We start from the raw sequence: 20630 nt of genomic DNA, 5'->3' as shown, positions 1-20630 counted from the left end.
ATGCTACAGTGTGAGTCTGTCTAGGGCACTGACGTGGATTGCTAGACCTCTCGCTCTGTAACACAAGGCTTTTGAAGTTGCTTCTTCCCAAATACAGAGAAGACAGAGTGCAAGTAAAATTGAGGGGCAGGCGGGGGGCGCAGAGAAAGATGAATGACTTTCAAATCATTCACAGGTCTCTGCTTATCCCCTCTCAGGGGAAACTGATAGCCCCAGATATCACATTCATAGCTAGTGTGTGTAGCTAATGGGCAGCTGGGTCAAGGTGGCCTTGTGTCAAAATTCAGTTCCTTCAAAAGTTTGCTTTTCCCAGTGCAAAGTTTTCTGCCCCATGGAGTGGAATATCGTAACTTGTAGAAGGGTTTCCTTGGTATCCTTTTTATACTTTTGTTAGGTTCCCAGCATGGTGGACAACCTCCCTACCGAGCCCCTTGCAGCATATTTCTGTGTTGCTCCCTAACCAGCAGAACAATCCCTCATATTTGTACCTAACAGATGAACCCACCTTGGCCCAGAGAGAGTAACTAAACATGTGGCGAGGATTAGGAAGAGCTAGTGAGAAGGAGAACATGGGGATGAGGTAGGCACTGGTCAGTTTGGGCTTTTTTTAATTAATTAATTTTAAATCCTATTCACAGTTTCCTTTCTCTTCTCCCAGTCCCTCCTCCTCCCTGCCCCTGCTCTCTCTGCCTCACATTATCTTCTATTTATATTCAGGGAAGAGCAAGCCTCCCATGGATATTGACAAAACATGGCATATCAAATTGCAGTAAGACTAAGCACCTCCCCATGTATTAAGGCTGGGCAAGGTGACCCATTATGAAGAATAGGTTCCCAAATATGGACAAAAGAATCAGAGACAGCCCCTGTTCCCATTGTTAGGAGTCCCACAAGAAGACCAAGCTACACAACTGCCAGATACATGAAAAGGGCCTAGTTCAGTCCCATACAGGCTCCCTGGTTATCAATCAGACTCTGTGAGCTTCTATAACCCCAGGTTAGTTGATTCTTTGTGTTTTCTTGTGGTGTCCTTGACCCCTCTGGTTCCTACAATCCTTCAACCCTATCTTCCATAGGGTTCCCCAAGTTCTGCCTGATGTTTGGCTGTGAGTCTGCATCTGTTTTCATCAGTTGGTGGATGAAGCCTCTCTGATGACTATTGGGTTAGACACCAATCAATAACTTACAGCAGAATATCATTAGGCATCAATACAGTGACATTTTTTTCTCCAGTCATGTTTGGTTCTATCCTAGGTCTCTGGGCCAGAAGTCTGATTAGGCTTTAAAGACCTATGGTGAGGGTTTAATGGCTGTGCTTTAAAAATGAGCCTATACAGCAGCATTGCTGTAGGTACTGGCTCCATCATTTTGATGCAAATTGGGAGATTTGAGCCAACCTTCTATTTTTGTTTCTTTTATCATAAATATATAATGCATGTGCATGATTGTATGAGGGTATGGAAGCAAGTATGATCTTCACTGTCTTTACCAGTGGTTTTTCACCTTGATTTTGAGGACAGTCTATCACTGAACCTGGAGCTCATTGATACTCCTAGGCTGGTCATCACCCATCTCCAGGGATCCTCAGCGATCCTCCTGTCCCTTCCTCCTCAGTACTGGGATGGCAGGCTTGCCTCAGCCAGCTTGGCTGTTTATGTGGATGATGAGGATTGAACACAGTCTTGAGTCAAGCACTTTCCTGACTGAGCTGTCTCCCCTCTGCACCCACTCCTTTTAAGTCTTAAAACAAAACAAAACAAAACAAAACAAAACAAAACAAAACAAAAACAGAGCATTAATTCAAAGCCCATTGGGAAACTTCCCCATTTCTATCTGGACACAAATGTGTTTTTTGAGGGCAATTTATGAGAAGACTGATTTTGTTTTAGTACCTGATAGCTGATAGCTGTAGAGACACAGGGGTTCATTCTTAAATACACATTTTAAAATCTGTACAGTCATTAGCATTCTTGGAACTCAGTGATTAACTAAATTTAAACTAATAAGCAGACTTTAAGGCTCCTGGGATGAACTCTTAAATAAATGTGCAGCAGAGAAGCACTTTGCTTTTATGGTTCTTTGCTCTATATATTTTGAACTCTTTAACAAGCACCAGGTCTCTGCATTAACAGTGAGAAGCAGAGATCTAGGGTGCAGGGTACAGGAGAAGAGGAGCAGATGAAAGAGTAACATTTACTGCAAGTTAAAAAAAAGAAAGAAAGAAACACGAGGGATGGTGTGGTGAGAGGACACATTTCCATACACCAGCCTTCAGAGAGATGGAGAGGTAAATGATTAATGCAGACACAGGCAGAGTATACTTTAATGCTTGAGTGGGAAGAATAGCAGATTTCTGAGTTGTGTGGATTTGGAAATATTCACACCAACTTCAATAGTTGAGCATCTCTAATGAAAATTTGGTAATCCAAAATGTTCCAACTTGGATTCTAAGATTAGGATTGCTCCATATGTAATCACCAAATACCATTTTATTTTAGAAAGGAGGGAATAAAGTATTGTAGATATAGAAAAGGGATTTGCCCAGGAAAATTAGAAATAAACTTCTTTGCAAGGTAGAAAGATAGAAAGGAAGGGAGAGAGAGAGGGAAGGGGGAGGGAGGGAGGGAAGGGGAGAGAGAGGGAGAGAGAGAGAGAGAGAGAGAGAGAGAGAGAGAGAGAGAGAGAGAAGAAATTCTAAGATCCTTTAAAGGTCTTCAATCTAAGTTTAGAGGGAAGATATCTAATTTTGTGTCACACCCACACACTCCCACAAACTGGATGAGTTAAACATGCATACTTCTTAAATATATTTATCTTCATTTTATAATTGAGTAATTTTAAGAGACTCCAGGAACAAGACACAGATCATGAAATACAAATCCCTCAATGATTTAAATTATCCTAATATGAAACATTTAAAAATACTTATAGGCAACAAATAAATAATACAACTTTTGAAGAATCTAAAATTCTGACTCATTTGAGTAACTTAGACTGTGTTTCCTTGTTCCCTTGTTCCAAAGAGCCTGAGAAAATATGCTTCAAGGCACAGAGGGAACCAGAGGGGAAGATGAGGAATACTGACTAGGAATTCTTGAAGTAAATCCATTTGCTTTGCAGTAAACAAGTCTCCCAGTTTAACTTTAATTGAGCAAGAAAGAAGCTAGGCTGAAAAGATGGCTCAGCAGTTAACAGCACTTGCTGTTCCTTTAGGGGACCTAAGTTAAGCTTCTAGCACCCACATCAGGAGGCTCCCAAGAAGCTGTAACTCCAGCTTCAGGGGATCTGACATTCTATTCTGGCCTCCTTGGAGACCTGCATAGAGATATACATATACTTACAAACACATGAACACACATGTACATAAATAGAAACAAAATAAATATGAAAAAGAAATAAACCAGCTTTTTTGATAAATACATGCCTCTGTACCAATGTTTTAGTAAAAACCATACAAAAGAAAAAAAATATATCACCATCATGTAAAGTGTTCTCTTAATTCTAGCTTATAAAATGTAAGGCATCTGGATTCACCATAATAGAAAGCCCACACTTACAAGACCCTAGCAGAAGATTACTACACAGGCAGTAATTATGAAGTAGAGGAATTTGGAAGTAGAATGACATAAGAGTAGCTTCCCATTTTTAGTGACTCCTACTAGAAGGGCAAGATTTAAAATTAAAATCAGGGGCTCTAGAGATGCTCAGGGGTTAGGAGTGCTGCTGCTCTTCTGTAGGACCCAGTTTGGTGCCCAGTACCCACACAGCAACTCACAATGATCTGAAACTCTAGTTCAAGGGGATCTGATGTCCTTCACTGGCCTTTGCTGACACTGCACATAAATGGTATACATACATACATACATACATACATACATACATACATACATACATAGAGGTAAACACTTGTACAAGTTAAAAAATGCAAATGCAAATCATATTTAAATCTCCTATTGTATGCTTTCATCAGAGAACTCCTGTGTGATCTGATCTGTGCATTTATTTTATTTATTTGTTTGCTTATTTATTCATTTTAGTAACTGGTAAAGATCACTTGTGTTTCAGCTATGTCAAAGGAATGCCGACTGAGGGAGCAGGGAACACACAGCTTACTTGGTTTGTGAACAGAACAGATCCATCAGTCTAATTTGTGCAAAGAACATCATTCTACTCTGGACACAGATAATTCAGCTTCAGTGTGTCCACTGGTCTATACCTTGAGGTTCAGGGCTCTTACTTTCCTCTTCATACCTTCTAGAATTCCATATCACTACCCTCTTTCTACAGGAAAGACTTTCCCCAGCGTCTTCACACATAGTTTACTGAAAAGCAGGTGGCAAAATAATCAATTGCATCAAACATAGATGGGTACTTGCTTAGCCTGGCCAGCCAAACTACATGACATCAATGCAAGAAAAAATAGGGTTTCAAAACTGAGGTGGAGGCTTATAGAATACATGTGATACCATGGTATAAAGAGACCACTGTGGACAGAAAGATATAAGCAAGGGGGATGGTACAAAGTGAGAAAGAAGAAGCTAAATTGGGCAGTGGTGGTGCACGCCTTTAATCCCAGCACTTGGAAGGCAGAGGCAGGCAGATCTCTAAATTCAATGCCAGTCTGGTCTACAGAGTGAGTTCCCAGACAGCTAGGGCTACACATTGAAACTCTGTCTCAAAACAAGAAATAACAAAAATAAAAACAAAGCAAAATAACAAAACAAAATATTGAGATAGAAGAAAGGGATGAGCAAACAAAACTAAGTATGTATGAAAATCCTATAAGAAAACTTCAGCTTTGTGCTGATTTTTAAAATTACATTAGGAGAAGAAAAAGCAAATCAAATCAAATGAAAACAAAGAAACAAAACCAGAAGAACTGAACTGATGAGGGAAGAAGTGGAATCTAGGGTCATCTGATGCTTAATATATATTTCTCTAATTTGGCAGAATTTTAGTAATTGATTTGCATTGGGCCCAAACTGGATATGGATGTTATAAAGTCCTTATTCCATGATGACAGCAACCTAAGCACACCACAATACAAAGTCCCTTCAAAATAATCATGACAATGAGACATCAAGCCCTTGCCCAGAGAAATGACAGGCTGTTATGCTGGGGAGTGATTTCTACCATTGCCCTTGGGGCATACTGAGTGGACGTTCTTCTTGGGTTTAGTTAGCTAGTAAGTAAGACACAGGAAGTAAGATGCAGTGGCATGAAGCAGTGCCTTCATACACTCTGTCATTTCCAGTGTGTTCCAGAGTCATAACTTTCAGATTAAAAAAAAAAAAAGAGAGAGATTTGATTTTAAATTACATTTATGTGGGTCTCTGTGTGTACACATGTATGTGTCATGTGTGTGTACAGGTACAGATCCTTTGAAGCTGGAGTTACAGGTGACTGGTAGCCACACTTGATGGGTTCTGAGAACATAGCTCCCTTTCTATGGAAGAGCAGTACATTTATTGTGTGGCGTGTCTGCCAGTGCACATATGTGGCAATAAGAGAACAACTTTTGGGCATCTGTTGTGTTCAGCTCTTCAAGTTTGGCAACAAATATGATGAGCCATCTTGCAGTCCCAATTTTTAGCTTCTTGAATCTAACATGTTGTGTTATTTATTTAATAATTGTTATTTGGTCACTAAGCTGAGGAATCACATGTTTTCACTACCTTGTACCTAACTACAGAACCCTAACTCCAAACAATATTAATTTATTGTCCTTGATTTTTTTCTTTTTTCTTTTTTTTTCACTCTGAAAACTTGACAAAAGGAAGAGCCAAAGATAAATTCTGGGCCTTGGACAAGTTCTCTGTCTCTCAGTTTCCTCCTTTGCTCTTTGGTTCATCAGTAGCAATGGCATTAAAAGGTAACAGAAAAAAATAAACATTTCTTTTTTTATGCTTGTGATGTGTGTGTATGTGTGCAGTGTTTACTCTGTGATGTATGTGTCTTGTGTGTACATGTATGTGAGGTGTATGTTGTATGTATGTGTTATGTGCATGTGTGTTTGTGGTGTGTGTGTGTGTGTGTGTGTGTGTGTATGTGTGTGGTGAGACTTGTACATGGACAATGTATTTGCACATGTGTATGTTGAGTTCCTTTTTCATGCATATGCATGTGGAATTCAAGAGAAAGTGTTTGTGTTTGTCTCATAGCATCTCAGCTAATCATCAGTCTCCATCATCTTGCACTGTCTGGTCCTCGTAAAGCTCAAGTCTATTTCTCAGCTCACTGATGATGTTTACTGTACAAAGCTTAAGGAATATCTCTACAGCTCAAGAGACCATAATATTTGTAGGAGAATCGGATTGTCTTTAATTGTTTCTTTCAAATGAACATATTTGTTTCAAATAAATGTTTCTTTCAATACAAATAAACTTGCACTCTGCAGGGAAATGTCTTCCTACACTGAACAAAAGAGATTTTAAGCAGATTGAGTGACGGTTTCAGGAGAACAGACCAAGTGGGAAGTGGATAGCCAGAGGAAGATGAGCAACCAGGAGTCCTTCACGAAGTCTTATGCCTTAATGTCATGTGTGTCTTTCAAGGCATCTCTTGGAATATCAGTGGAATATGGGCAATTTTCAAGTGGTTCGCATATGAATCTCACCATTTTAAGGATGTTTGGTCTGCTTCTGCCTGTTATATGCTGATTTGTATTAAACCTATACTTGCTTCCTTAGAAAGGATGAGAAGGAAGAAGGAAGGGAGGAGGCATGGAGAGAATGAGGAAGAGAGGGAGGGAGGAGGAGAGGGATAGAAAGAGGGAGGGGGGAAGGAAAAGAAAAGCAAAAGAATGAGGGAGGAGGAAGGGAAGCAGGGTGGAAGGGAAGGAAGGAAGGATTTCAAGGTCAAGGCAGAGACCCAGATCAGAGGGATCAGGTTTCCAGTAGACAGCCAGAGTAAGTGGACCACAATTCTGCCGGCCTTCTCCCTCAGAGATCTATCTCCTGCCTGTTAGCACAAAGGAAGCTGCAAATCTGAGCAGAGGACCAGCTACCCCAGAGGCTGCCAGCAGAGCTTGCTGCAATGTCCTGAGGGTGATGACATGGATCTTGGAGTTCACAGCTGCTGTGACAGCCAGACTTGCACGCCCAACATCACAGTGAGCGAAGAGGGTTCTCCTTGAGCCAAACTCAAATTCTTAAGCTGCTGAAGACAGAAGATTCAGAAATGAAGCAGAAAGTAACTGAAAACCCCAAGAAGAAATTCTACAATGCCATGAAACAAGCATTCACTGTTTGTACTTCTCAGGAGGAAGAGGTCAGAGGAGCAGTCCAAGTGCTGACCTGGAAGGGAAATTCAGAGACAAATGTAATAAAGTGGGATGGGTGTGTGTGTGTGTGTGTGTGTGTGTGTGTGTGTGTGTGAGTGTGAGAGAGAGAGAGAGAGAGAGAGAGAGAGAGAGAGAGAGAGAGAGCGAGCTCACATGTGTACAGACATACATGCAGTGCCTAGGGAGGCCAGAAGTAGAAGTAGATCTTGGATCTCCTGGAGCTGGAGTTACAGGTGGTTGCCTGACATGAGTACTGGAAACCAAACTCCCATCCACTGCCAGAGCAGCAAGCCCTTTTAACCACTGAGTCAACGCTGCACCTCCCAAGGCCTTGAACTATCAATCCTCCTACATCAGCCTCCTAAGTGCTGGAACTGAATCTCACTAAACCCAATTTACAGATCCCAGCAAGAACCTGGACTTAGATTAAGTGAGTTGAATCCCCTAATTCCTTCCATTTTCCCTTAACTAAAATTTTATTGTTCATTTTAATGCCACAGTTCATTACAATAATGCATGTACAGAAAATGAGCTATACACCAGGAGTGTTCATTGCTTACCTGGCCTGTTTTGCTTTTTAGCTTTTACATGGTTAGCTGCAGAGATGGCATAGGATGAAGTGAAGGACCTGCTCTTGGTGAGAGTCGACACCGGGGCATTCCAAGAGTCCGGATTGAGAGCACTACAAGACAGCAATTAAAGACCACAGAGAGATTACTCATCCATTAATGCACATCTGTCCAGAACTCAGCCACCACCTCTGCAACAGACACGCCAATCTAAGTATTTGTTCCCAGGTTGCTGCAAGAACCATTTAACTTGCAAATGACAAAATAAGCTAAGTTTCACCTCTGCTGCAGTCATGTATCTATTTGTCTCTCATCAAACACAGTCTACCAAGAGCAAAGATGGTGTTCCCAATACATGCAATTCATATTAATGAAATACACTCTCCTACATATGTAGTTGTGTCCCTTACAGATTTTTTTAAAATCAATCTAGAAGATTCATTGGTTGTGATGCCACTGTCCAAATAGGATCACAGAGTGACATAATGCTTATATGACATAGCGCTCTTTGTTATACAGTATTGTTGGTACATATACATTCAATAATTAACATTTCATCAAGCCACTCAATAACAATGTCTTGCTGTAGTATTTACTCATCAAGTAGAGCATGAAAAGCAGACCTGTTGCCTATCATTTCTCTGTTGGCAACTAAGCATTGGTTTACAAAGAAAACTGTTAGCAGCAGCCTATAGCAGTATCCAAAAATTTCTCTCTACTGGTGACACCCTGGAAAGAATGTGATAACCCAGTCATGCCCCATTGAAAAACACTCGTGATGGGCATGGTGCTAACATACTGGTTATATAATTAGGAGAGAGGTAATAGGTTCTCTTTACCTAGGAAATGCATTTATCAACATAGACTTGCTTCACCAAGTTGCTCCCTGTAAACAAATCTGGAATCAATCAATCCACAGAGGATTGGACCTAGAGAAGATTACAGAAGCTATGTAATTAGTGGTATAGTATTCCTGGAGGTCTTCCACACCAAAATTTCTCTTTATGTACTGCTTCAAATCTTACATGTGGAAATAGAAACATTATCCATGCTAGTTTGAGAGAGAACAGAATTCAGGAAGTTCTGTTGACGACCTTGGACTGTTCCCAGTGAAAAGTGCTTGGTCTGTGTTTTGCTAGCACCTGTGTGTCCTTTCATGCACCAGTAAATTTGGTGAAGGTTAAAATGTATAATTGAACAGGATGTGTCCAATCTGTCTGGGTGGCATATTGTAAATAATCTTGACATTGATGGAATTATAAATCATGGATGTACAGTTTGTCATGTAAGACATATAATTAGTGAGGTATAATTTGGAGATGGTCCCGAATAGCAGGGATTCTGCCTCTCCTGGCAGACATCAATTGCCAAGAGCCCTTTAGGGATGAGACTTCATGAGCCCCTCCTCCATGAGATTTTTTTTGTCCAATCATTATATTTTAAAGGCCTCCTTTTGCTCTTACTTTTCATAACAACTTACCACATACATGATGAAAGAGACATTTGATGGGTGAAGTAAACTTCAGCCATTGTCAAGAATATCTAAAGCCTGCAAAATGCTTGTTTCAAGGCGTTTTCAACAATTTCATCTTTATCCTTTCACAAATGCTTGGAATTTTGTAAATGAGATTAAAAAACAAAAAACAAAAAACCTTTGTGTATCAGACAGTCCATTATTTCCATTCTGCTTGCCTGGGTAACTACTAAGATTGATTGTGAAAAGGTTATGTAATATATATTGTCTGTCTTTTCATTTCTTAGATTATTATACAGTTGGTAAATCACTATTCATCCATGTAGATTTTTTGAAGAACTTAGCATCATTTAACATCTTAAAAAATATTTTTGAGGCCCAGTCAAAAACTGCCTACCTGTATTCTTTTATAGTCAATAAAACATTTAAAAGGAGTCTGTAAAGAGGGTTCAGTGGTTAAGAGCACTGGCTGCTCTTAGAGGGGACCCTGGTTTAATTCCCAGTACCAACATGGCAGTTTACAACCATATGTAATTCCAGTTCTAGAGGATCTAATACCCTCTTCTGATGTCCAATGGTACTATACATATTTTGCATATATACTTGCATGCAGACAAAAGAAGTATTTTAAAAAATTAAATGTGTTTTTTATTCTATTTTATTTTATAAAATTAAAAAGTTTATAAAGTGGAATGTGTCAAGATTAATGATGAAGTCAAGACTAATAAAGTCCTACCTATAGCTACTCTACTTTAACCTGATATCTACTAATTTATTATATTGTACTATGAATAAAACAGCATAAATTAATGTATGTTATTTAAATTCATTATAGTTCAGGGTCATGTCTGCATATAACTTGGTATGAACCTTATGGTAGTTGTCAGCTTTTCAATAACCAGTGCTGGCTTATCCCTGCTTAGAACTAATGAGCAGTAAGAATTCAGATTCTAGAGGGAAAGGGGCTGAGAGAAAGCTCCAAGTGGCCCTCACTCTGAAGCAACAGAAGGGAAAAATATCTCAGCATTCTTCACCAAAGGGCCTTTTACACCTGCATTTTTCTCTGTGTAATAATTCCATCTTCAATTCTAAACTGGCTAGGAGTGTCTTTTTATGGCTTCTGTTACATCTGATTTACCAAGCCTGGGGTCAGTTAAGAGATAAACTTGGAATGGCTGGGGGTATGACATACACCAGCCATTTCTATCTCCAAGGGCTATTCGAAAAGCATCTATTTGCACTCTTCCATCTAATGTACCCTCCAATTACACCACAGTTCTGTTTTCTAAATCATTCCTGTGGGTGGGTATGAGGCTCAGGATAACTCAGGGTCTCTTGGAGGACAGGTCTGTATGGTTCACTTCCTCTGACTCTCAATCCCATGTCCTTTGCAGCAGACATTACTTTTCTTCCAGAGGGAAATATTCTACCTGCACCCAACAGCCACAGAAACTGTTGGCATGTTTCTTTGTTTCTTTATTTTGAGACAGAGTCCTGCTATGTGGCCCTAGCTGGCCTGGAAATCACAAAGTTCTGCCCATCTCTGTCTCCTGAGTGCTACCACTACATTGGTTGTTTGTATTTCTGCTTCTAAAGTTGTTTGGATCATTAAGTCCCTGAGGAACTACAATGAAAAAAAAAATAGGGAAAGAAGAAAGAGAAATGGGAAAAAGGAAGAAACTAAAACTCCTTATGTCAAATCCAATCAGCAACTGTAGCAATGGTTCTCCTGAATAAAAAAGACTTCAACTTTGGTTTGATTGAGGTCAACACCATCACATTTAGTGATGATACAATGCTGCTTTCATGTGCATGGTTTCCCTTGAAGAGGTAAGCTCTCGCCAGTGTGAGTCTCATGACTTCATAGTGGTGGAACTATTGTACGACTCAAATTTTACACCTAACTTCATACAGCATAGTGAAATTAAGGAGTAGCTATGCTGAGGGAAAAATATCTACAAGCATGGTATCTGTGAATAACATTAGGATGAAGGAAATGGATGGTACATGCTAGTCCGTATCTGTGTGAAAATGTTTGCATCTGAGCACTTACTTTATAAATCAGTATGAGAAGATCTACTGGAAGAGAGATTAAAAACATCCCTTCCTTCCTTCCTTCCTTCCTTCCTTCCTTCCTTCCTTCCTCCCTCCCTCCCTTCCTTCCTTTCTTCCTCCCTTCCTTCATTTGCTTACATGATGACTTCATTGTTAGCCTCTAATTTTACTTACCACACAAAGAAAGAATGGAAAAAATCAGACTTGACCAGAAATAACAAAGGTGTTATTTTTCAAAGTCATTTTCTGCATGAAAACCATGGAGCTTCAGGTAAACTAGGGCAGGAAATATTGCAGTTTGCAATGGTAGTGTCAGATAGATGTCTTTCCAGGCTCATGTTTGAACACTTGGTCCCAGTTGGTGGCGCTGTGGAGGCCATGGAACCTTTGGTTGGGGGCCTGACTGGAGGAAGTGCTTCCCTGGGAGCTGGATCTAGGGGATTAGGAACTGACTCAGGGTCCTAGCCGCCACCTGCTTTCACTGCTTCCTAGTGTGTCCCAGCGTGTACAAGCTGCCTCACATTCCTACTGTATCTGCTAGTACAGAAACAATAAATACTAACAATGATATTTCATTTCAACCTCAAGAAATGCTCACCAAACAGTGTGTGCCTCCTCCTGTGAGGACATCTGCAAGTTTTATAAAAGTCCAGGAAATACCATAGAGTGGAATTATGATTTATAGTTTATAAAACTTATGGTTTATGAAAGAAACACCTGATGGCCTTGAGTCAGAACATAAAAGTTTATGTAGAAGAAAGCAATTTACATTTTAAATGAAGTAAGCAGGGGTAGGGGGTTAGAGATGGCTGTGAGTAGATCTTCCTTTGGTCCAACATCTTAGTGAAGATGCTGGGGTCATCTGTGTTCTGAGCTTTATCGGGGCCACTCCAGGACAATAAGTAGAGAAATGCTAGACAGTCATTCAGGTAAGACAAAGAAACAATAAATATGTCTGGGCCAGGGCCATAGAAAAGGAATAGCCTAGAGGAAAAACTAGAGAACAATTCAAGTAGTCAGTCTGTTTATCAAGACCATCACATGGTGAGATCTGCACAGTGTTCCCAGTGATGTGCTGATCCTCTTGGCTGTGGACTGAGAGGGTGACTGTGCACTCCCTGGCCAGGGCAGTTCTTCAGAAGCCCTTTGGTGGAGAGCTTAGGGGGTTTCAAAGAGCAGGGCTCAAGTAGTGTATACAAAGAATGCTAAGGTGAAGGTGGCTCAGTTGCTGGTGAAGACACATGAACAGGTAGGTTCAGTCACTGTGCTGTACGTGTGGATAAGTAAAACTTTACTAAATGAAAAGGAAGTCTGTCCTCACTCAAGCCTCAGGATCTGGGGAACTGCTGTTCCCATGCTCAGCTTGCCACCTTGTTGTTGTGAAATGGAAACTATTTCAGACATTGTCATTAAATATTTACACACAGATACGGATAAATACAGATATTTTCACTCATTTGGTCAATATAAGCTGATATATATTTCATAATTCTGAAATTATTGGGTAAGGAGTATTATAATTATTAAAGTCATATAAAGTATTCTAATTTTCTTCTAAGTTGTAAAGCAGAGATCAAGTAGCCCCTTTAAAAGCACATTTTTAGTAGTATTTTCTTATAAATCATTTTAGATCCTAATGTTACCTTTTCTTTAGCCTTTTTAATCTTTGCCTTTCAGTCACTAATGTAATTTGGATCTTGAATTTTCCACAAGGGCCATGTGTTAAAGACCTGGTCTGCGGCTTCAGAGACTCAACCTTAAAGTTAGGGCTGCTTCCAGGTACTTAGGTCAGTGGGGTTGTTCCCTTGCAGGGCATGTTAGGATGTGAGCCCTTGCCTTCCCCTTCTCTCCTGCTTCCTCTCCCTTCTGTCTGTCCTGGCAGCTGCAAGCTCCTCTGCCCTGATGTACTATGACTCCAAAGCCCCAAAGCAAAGTCTAAAAGACCACAGATGGGAACCACTGAGATAATCCTTAATCTATATCAGGCAATTGGTCAGTGGTAGAAAGTGGACTTAAACATAAAATAGCAATTCAATATACTACTAATATACTAAATAAAATGTAAAGCTCAGAGTATGGCTCAGGGTATAAGCATTTGTCCAGGAAACATGCATGTGTATAAGTACACACACACACACACACACACACACACACACACACACATATACACATATGACACACATGCACACAAGTATACATGTGGTGGGTATTATGTTCCCTGAAATATTGTATGTTCCCAGAAATAAACATATCTGGGGTCAGAGAACAGACAGCCACTAGAACAAAGCCAAAAATGGTGGCTAGAAAATGGGAAGAGTAAGCCATAACAGAAGTTGGGCAGTCGTGGTGCAAGCCTTTAATCCCAGCACTTGGGTGGCAGAGCTAGCTGAATCTCTGAGTTCAAGGCCACTTTAGAAACAGCTAAGCATGGTGACCCACGCATATAACCCCAGAAACCCAACCTTTAATCCCAGGGAGTGGGGGCAGAAAGAGAAAGGTATGTAAGGCGTGAGGACCAGGAACTAAAGGAGAAAAGCATGTAGTTAGTTAAGCATTTGGTTGGTTAAGTGTTCAGGCTTTGGAGCAACACAGTTCAGCTGAGATTCATGTGGAGGAGGACTCAGAAGCTTCCAGCCTGAGGAAAAAGGATCACATGAGGAACTAGCAAGGTGATAGCTGTGGCTTGTTCTGCTTCTCTGATCTTCCAGCATTCACCCCAATAACCTACCTCAGGTTTGATTTTATTAATAAGATTTTAAGATTGCTGCTACATATACACATATATATATATATGCATACACATAGACATATGCACACACATATACAAATGAACACAGATATATACATGTACATCTATCCATATATACACACATATAAGCACATATATACACATATTTACCCATTTATTAACATATACATGTGCACATATATACATATATTTACTCACATATACACACACATAAACACATACACAGACACACATGTACACAAGGAAATTTAAAAGGTTTGGATATATCCAAGTGTTGTTTAGATGATATATACTTTTGATCTATAATTCATAATAATTGTGCAGAAATTAAGGCACAGCAGGTGTGACAGGCCACGTTAAGGATCATATGTAAATGTCAGACTAGATGCCTTCAAGTTAAAGTTCTCAGTATGAATCTCAGTGCAGGTCAAGTGCCCTGTGCCTTAGCCTTTTCCATTCAGTGCCATGGGAGCAGGGCCATCCCAATTCACACTTAGTATTTACAGTTAAGGTCATGCCAGTCAGGCCCTAACTCTCAGCATTTAAGCACACACATTTGGTATGTTCAACAGTCACTTCTCAGTAACTCTGGTTGGGGCTCTCTTCTCTCAGACTCTACAAATCCTTTTAGGCAAATAACTCCTCTGAGGAGACATGGAGCCCGCAGGCATGAAGTCTGACCTGGGTGAAGGTGCTTCGTGAGGCTTTATGCTGGCACTGCGGTCTCTCCGCACTGGTGCAGGCTCCAAGGTGGGCAGACCTGTGGCAGAGGTGGTGGTTGTCCAAGTCGATGAGACTCTTCTCAGCAAGCCTGGGGGCAGACTTCTTCTCAGGCGCTGGAAGGAAGATTCACTTTTTACCAACCATATTTTATTAACTTTTATGTAAAACAACAGAAGGACTCAAGGTATGTGGAAGCAGGGGATGGAACAGTACAGGCCAGATTTCATCTCTCACTATCCTGGAACACTGAACGAGAAACACAGCACGGGAACCAAGTGAGAAAGGTAGCAATACGCCGTGCCTGGTGTTCACTGTGGAGTCCAAGGAAGTGAGAGCAAACTGGCTACACAGCAAGCCCTGGCATTCTGGTCCTGGGTCTCCACAGGAAGGTTCTGTCTCAGACTGCTCAAAGTGACAGGAAGGAAACCTTAGAGACTGTGGAAAGATTCGCTCAGACCAAACCCTTCATGCCACACCTACCTTGGGAATGGCCAGTTTGTCTTTCTCCAAGCCCTCCTCAGAATCAGAGCAGGTATAGTTCTCACCGAAGGTTACAGTAGGGTTCACTCTGGGCTTGTGGATGGCCTGGAAGGTGAGCTGGGTGCTGAGCAGGTTGCTCACAGCCCTCAGGGATGTGCACACGTTTGGAGGCAGAGAAGGGTCTGCGAGGAGGTCAGTAATGAGGCCATGGGCCTCGCCCATCACAGCGATATCCACAGTGATGCTGGTTCCTGACTGGGACACCAAAGCAAGAGGTCAAGGGTGATGGAAGTGTGGAGGCAAAGTGAGCTAATTCAGCGGCTTTCTGGCTGAAAAACAAACAGCTGCTAGACATGGTAGTGCACATTTATAAATTTGTCATACAAACAGCTGAGGCAGGAGGATCATGAGCTCTAAGGCCAACTGGGACTATGTAGTGAGACCCTGTCTTACCTATGCATTCTCCTATAAGTAAATGGAGGTACACATTTCAGAACAACAAAGTTCAAGTCACATTGCTGTTTTGACACTTAGTAAAACTTGCCATGGTTGTTTTTGTGTGTCCATGATTTTCAAAAAAGTTGCATTTTTAGAAAATATATGCTGATACATAAAAATTGTAGATGTAAGTTTGAGAGATGGCTCAGTGTTTGGGAGCATTTATTGCTCTTACAGAGGACCCACATGGCAGCTCTTAAACATCTGTAATTGTTTGCATTTGGTCTGGTGCCATCCTCTGACCTCTTCCCATACTTCATGCAGATGATGTATATCAGTGGTTCTCAACTTTCCTAATGCCACAACTCTTTAATATAGTTGCTCATGTTGTGGTGAAACCAACCACATAATTATTTGCATTGCTACTTCATAACTGCAAGTCTTCTGCTCTTATGAATCATAATAAAATATCTGATATGCAGGATATCTGGTGGGGGTCATGATCCACAGGTTGAGAACCACTGGTGTACATACTTGTGTGTGTGTGTGTGTGTGTGTGTGTGTGTGTGTGTGTGTGTGTATGTGTGTGCTCGCGTGTGCAGGTGCAAGCACATGCAGGCAAAACATTCACATACATCACACATAAAAATAAAAATAAATAAATATTTTAACTATTTCAAACAGTTATACATGTGACATATTAATAGATTACATATTGTATAGTATTCAAATCAGGGTCAGCACATCTATCCCCTAAACATTCATCATTTCTTTGCACTGAAAATATTCCAAGGCCTTTCTTTCAGCTCATTAAAAACTCATAACATATTATCTTCACCTACAGCCTTCCTACTGTGCAAAGTCATGTAGCAGCTGCTTCTTCCATCTGAGGCACATTTTTCAAAGCTAGAGCTTGAGGAGGAATGGGCACTAATAGCAAACAGCAATATAAAATAGCACTAGGGTTGCATCACAGCACTTGCCTAGCACATTTGAGCTCTGAGTTTGATGTCAGTATCACTGCCATCCCATGCCAAACAAACAAAAGATTGAAGCAATCAACAACACCCAGTTTTAAAAGGCAGAGAATTTGAGGGTGAAAGCACCATCAAGCATTTCTCATGAAGGATTCTTCATTCTACTACACCTGGAAAATTCTGTTTTGAAAGTAGCATTAACACACAAGAAGAGCTTCCTCCCACTAAAGTTTTAATGTAATGCTTGAGCCTGGTATGTGGTAGGGATTCAATGAGTTTTAGAGACAGATGTGAAAAGCCACCAAGTTTGTGCCTGAATTTACAATCTATCTCTCCTGGTTGAGAGGATCAGATTTCAGTTCTCTACTTTTTCAACACATTTGTTACATTTTGCCAGGTGTCCATCAGATCAGAGACATTAGGGAAGAAGAGAGAGAAGGAAAGGAAACAATAACAAAATCTAAAACAAGAAGTGAGGGCAACTGTTCCCACATTGCTGTTCAGGGACAATTAGAAGAGAGGAGGGATACAGGGAAGGTCATGTGGCAAGGTGCAGCCTCCAGACAATAGCAAAGTACCATTTGTACTGCCATGCAGTCATGGTGTGAGGCACAAGGAACTGTGTAATCTCAAACTGCACATCATAGTGATCAGGGAGGCAGGTCCTGGATCCAGGCATTTAATTCAGTATTAGCACCACATAAACTTTAAAATGGGTGCTGTTTTGATGTGGTATAGCTTGTTAAGTTGACTCAATGGGCCATGAGAAACTTAAAGAAGACATGAAATTGTGGGGTAGGGGTGTGGGATAAATGGACCTTGGTGGAGCTAGACAGAGAAGTGGGGAATGTATATAATAAAAATATATTGTATGTGTGCATGAAATTTCCAAAGAACTGATTTAAAACATTGTAGTTAGAGAAAAAAAATTGTTGTTATAAGCAAAAGGTTTCTTTGTGACATTTCCTATATACTCTATAGTTCTATAGCAAAGGCCTTAAAAAAAAAAGCAGGCAAGAAGCAGGACATGCAGACTGGGATCAGCTGAGCAGCCAACATAAACACATTGCACTTGCTTGGAAAAAGAAAACAACAGCAAGAAGAATAAGTCCACATCGCCTACTGGCATTAAGTCATGCCCAGCTTGACTGGGTTTCAGGTTTAAGAACATGATCATGAAAGACTTAAAAGCTGCATTGTTGCATTGTGCATAAGAACTTATCACCACCCTTTTGGATCAAAGAACTAAGGATGCCACTGAAGCATGAAATGTAAGACTAACAATCAAATTTGATTGCTCTGAACCTGCCAAGAGCAACCACACACAAGAGGCTGAGAGGTACCCTGATGCTGTGCCAATAAACAGCAGACAAACTATAAAGGCACTTGTATGTTCAGAGAGTGACTATTAATGAATTTTAGGCAGTGGGGCTTCCGTCATTGAGATGGTGTTTTTAAATCATGTACAAAGTGGAAAAATTGGATGATTCACTCAAAGGGTATTTTCATGTCTTTTCAAGTAAAAAATTATTAAACTTCTATGTATAACAATAACCATATGTTTCATTAGGCTAAGTAAAAATGTTCAATAATGACAATAAACACTAAAATCAGGTTTATGCAAAGGCCAACAAAAGAAGACATTTTAAACTAACAAGCTGAGCTCATCAGTGCAGTAACCAGCTGCAGTAGCCCCAGACCACAGTGGGCCTATGAAGGTAGATGATTAAACAAGGCTTAAAACAAACACACAAACAAAAAAAGTTCCAAGAACAACATAAAACACTAAAACATTATATCTCATTATCCCCTTATAACAGAAACATTTATATTTAACATTCAGAAAACACAATTCCAGAAACACTGTTTAATAACAGCCAAACTTGAAGCTCCACTTTTAGATTGAAATCTGGTGTTTATCTCCATGAGCAGTGGGGAACAAAGTGCAGTTTTACGTATCCTTATTAGCTCACTCTGTATCACTCTGCAGACCAGGCTGGCCTCCAACTCACAGAGATTCACTTGCCTCTGCCTTCCAAGTGTTGGGATTAAAGGTGTGTGCCACCACACACCATACCCACTGCCTTTTTGAAAGCACCCCTTTAAAACATTCCCCCCTCCCCTTCTTTTCTCTATCCAGTCAACTTTTCAGTCTTCTGACAATGTCCAGTGTGCTGGCTTTCAATTTTCACAGACACGAATAGCATCGTGACAAAAGAGCTGGACAATTTCAAAGTTCTGTTTTCATCTTAAAACAAAGGCTCAAGGCAACAGATTTACTGTGCAATGTTCCCCATAAGCTTGTCCATTGGAATACTTTGGCCCCAGCTGGTGGTACTGTCTGCAGAAGCCATGTCATCTTTAGGAGGTGTGGCCATGCTGGAGGAAGTAAGGCTCTGGAGAGAGCTAGAACTGGGAGGTTATAGCTCACACCTACTTCTGTATTCATTCATTCATTCTCATTCATTCATTCATATTCTCTCTCTCTCTCTCTCTCTCTCTCTCTCTCTCTCTCTCTGCATTTCTCAAATGCCAACCCAATGTACTAGCTACCTCAAGGACCCACAGGAATGCCTTCCCCACTGCCATAGCTTCTCCACCACAAAGGACCAAATGCTCTCCAATGGTGGGCCAAAATAAATCTTTCCATCCTGAAGTTGCTCACTTCAAGTATCTCATCATGGTGACTAAAAAAGTAATGGCCTAGTGGACAAGTTAAAAAGATGGACAATACAGTTGAAATCAACATTAAACTTAATTCCAAGATTAGACATGTGAATCAAGTCAACTACAGAAACTTTATTTTCACTCTCACTATTGTTATGTCCCAAGCTTTCTGGTTAGACAAAGGGGGTCTCTGAATGTGGGCAGGCATCAGAAAGAATTCACTCCTTGAAGATAATCTTTGAGCATCTAATTACCATGAGCTATAAGTTATAAAAAATCTAGTAAGTATATGTAAATAAGTCACAACAGATTTTAACATAATATATCTTTAATATGTCAGATTATTTGCTGAAGTACCATGTCAGGTTTGAATGAAAATATTCAGATCCTAGGGTTTTTAATTTTTTTAAAAGGCAGCTTGGGAAATAAGTATGGGACAACACAGATGAAAGCAGAAGCTAATGAACATTCCTTACTTAAAGGAAGAAAAGCAAGAAGGGGGGAATCCAAGCTTGAGCAATGATGGAAATAAATTTCCTGCTTCGTGGTTAAGGAGGTTGTCTCACATGAGGGACGGAGGGAAAGACATCTAACCTTTGACACACCCCTGTTGAGGTGACATGGATCAGTCACGTTAAACTTCTGATTCCCACACAGTTGAGGGTAATGATTAAACTGATAAATTTATGAAACAGATTGATGACCTGCCTGCCCAGGCAGAGAACACACAATAATTTGCAAATTCTCCTACTCAGTACAGCACCTGATGTCTTTTTTGTTGTCAGAGACAGAAGCAACACAAAGCAGACTTTACAAATCTGCATGAAGGTCACACACTTTAAAACACGAGAGCTGAGAAGCTATGTAGGTAACCCACTGGGATTTTTTACATCATTTTATTTTTATGTGTGTGTGCATGTTCACGTGTGTGTGTGCATGTATGTATGTATGTGCATGTATGTATGTATATTCTAGAAGATGCTGCTTCATGTCTTCCTCCAACACTCTACATCCTGTATATGGAAGCAGATTCTCTCAGTAGAACCCAGCACTTGCTGACTTAGCTAAACTACTTAGTCAGGGCTCCTCTAACTCAGTATCCTAAAGGCTAGTATTGCTCTCCATGCTCTCCTGGCATTTGCTTAAGTGCTGGACATCCAAGCTGTAGTCCTTATAGTTGAGTGTCAAGCATTTTAGCCACCAGCCATTCCTCCAT

The 20630-nt window shown here is 40.5% G+C and overlaps 1 protein-coding gene across 2 annotated transcripts in view; it reads right to left on the bottom strand.

Annotated features, from left to right (window-relative positions):
- The window catches only part of Pde3a (phosphodiesterase 3A), a 279812-nt gene that overhangs the window by 38086 nt on the left and 221096 nt on the right, over positions 1–20630 (bottom strand). For both annotated transcript variants that reach the window (XM_036180232.1, XM_036180233.1), the window contains exons 3-5: positions 15333–15587; positions 14811–14965; positions 7843–7964 (exon numbers count right to left, since the gene is read on the bottom strand). In XM_036180232.1, coding sequence (XP_036036125.1) covers positions 7843–7964; positions 14811–14965; positions 15333–15587 — 532 coding nt within the window. The remainder of the gene's footprint in view (positions 1–7842; positions 7965–14810; positions 14966–15332; positions 15588–20630) is intronic.

The sequence above is a fragment of the Onychomys torridus genome, chromosome 3 (assembly GCF_903995425.1).
Source record: "Onychomys torridus chromosome 3, mOncTor1.1, whole genome shotgun sequence".
NCBI classification, from domain to species: Eukaryota; Metazoa; Chordata; class Mammalia; order Rodentia; family Cricetidae; genus Onychomys; species Onychomys torridus.
This window is presented reverse-complemented; position numbering and strand designations above follow the sequence as displayed.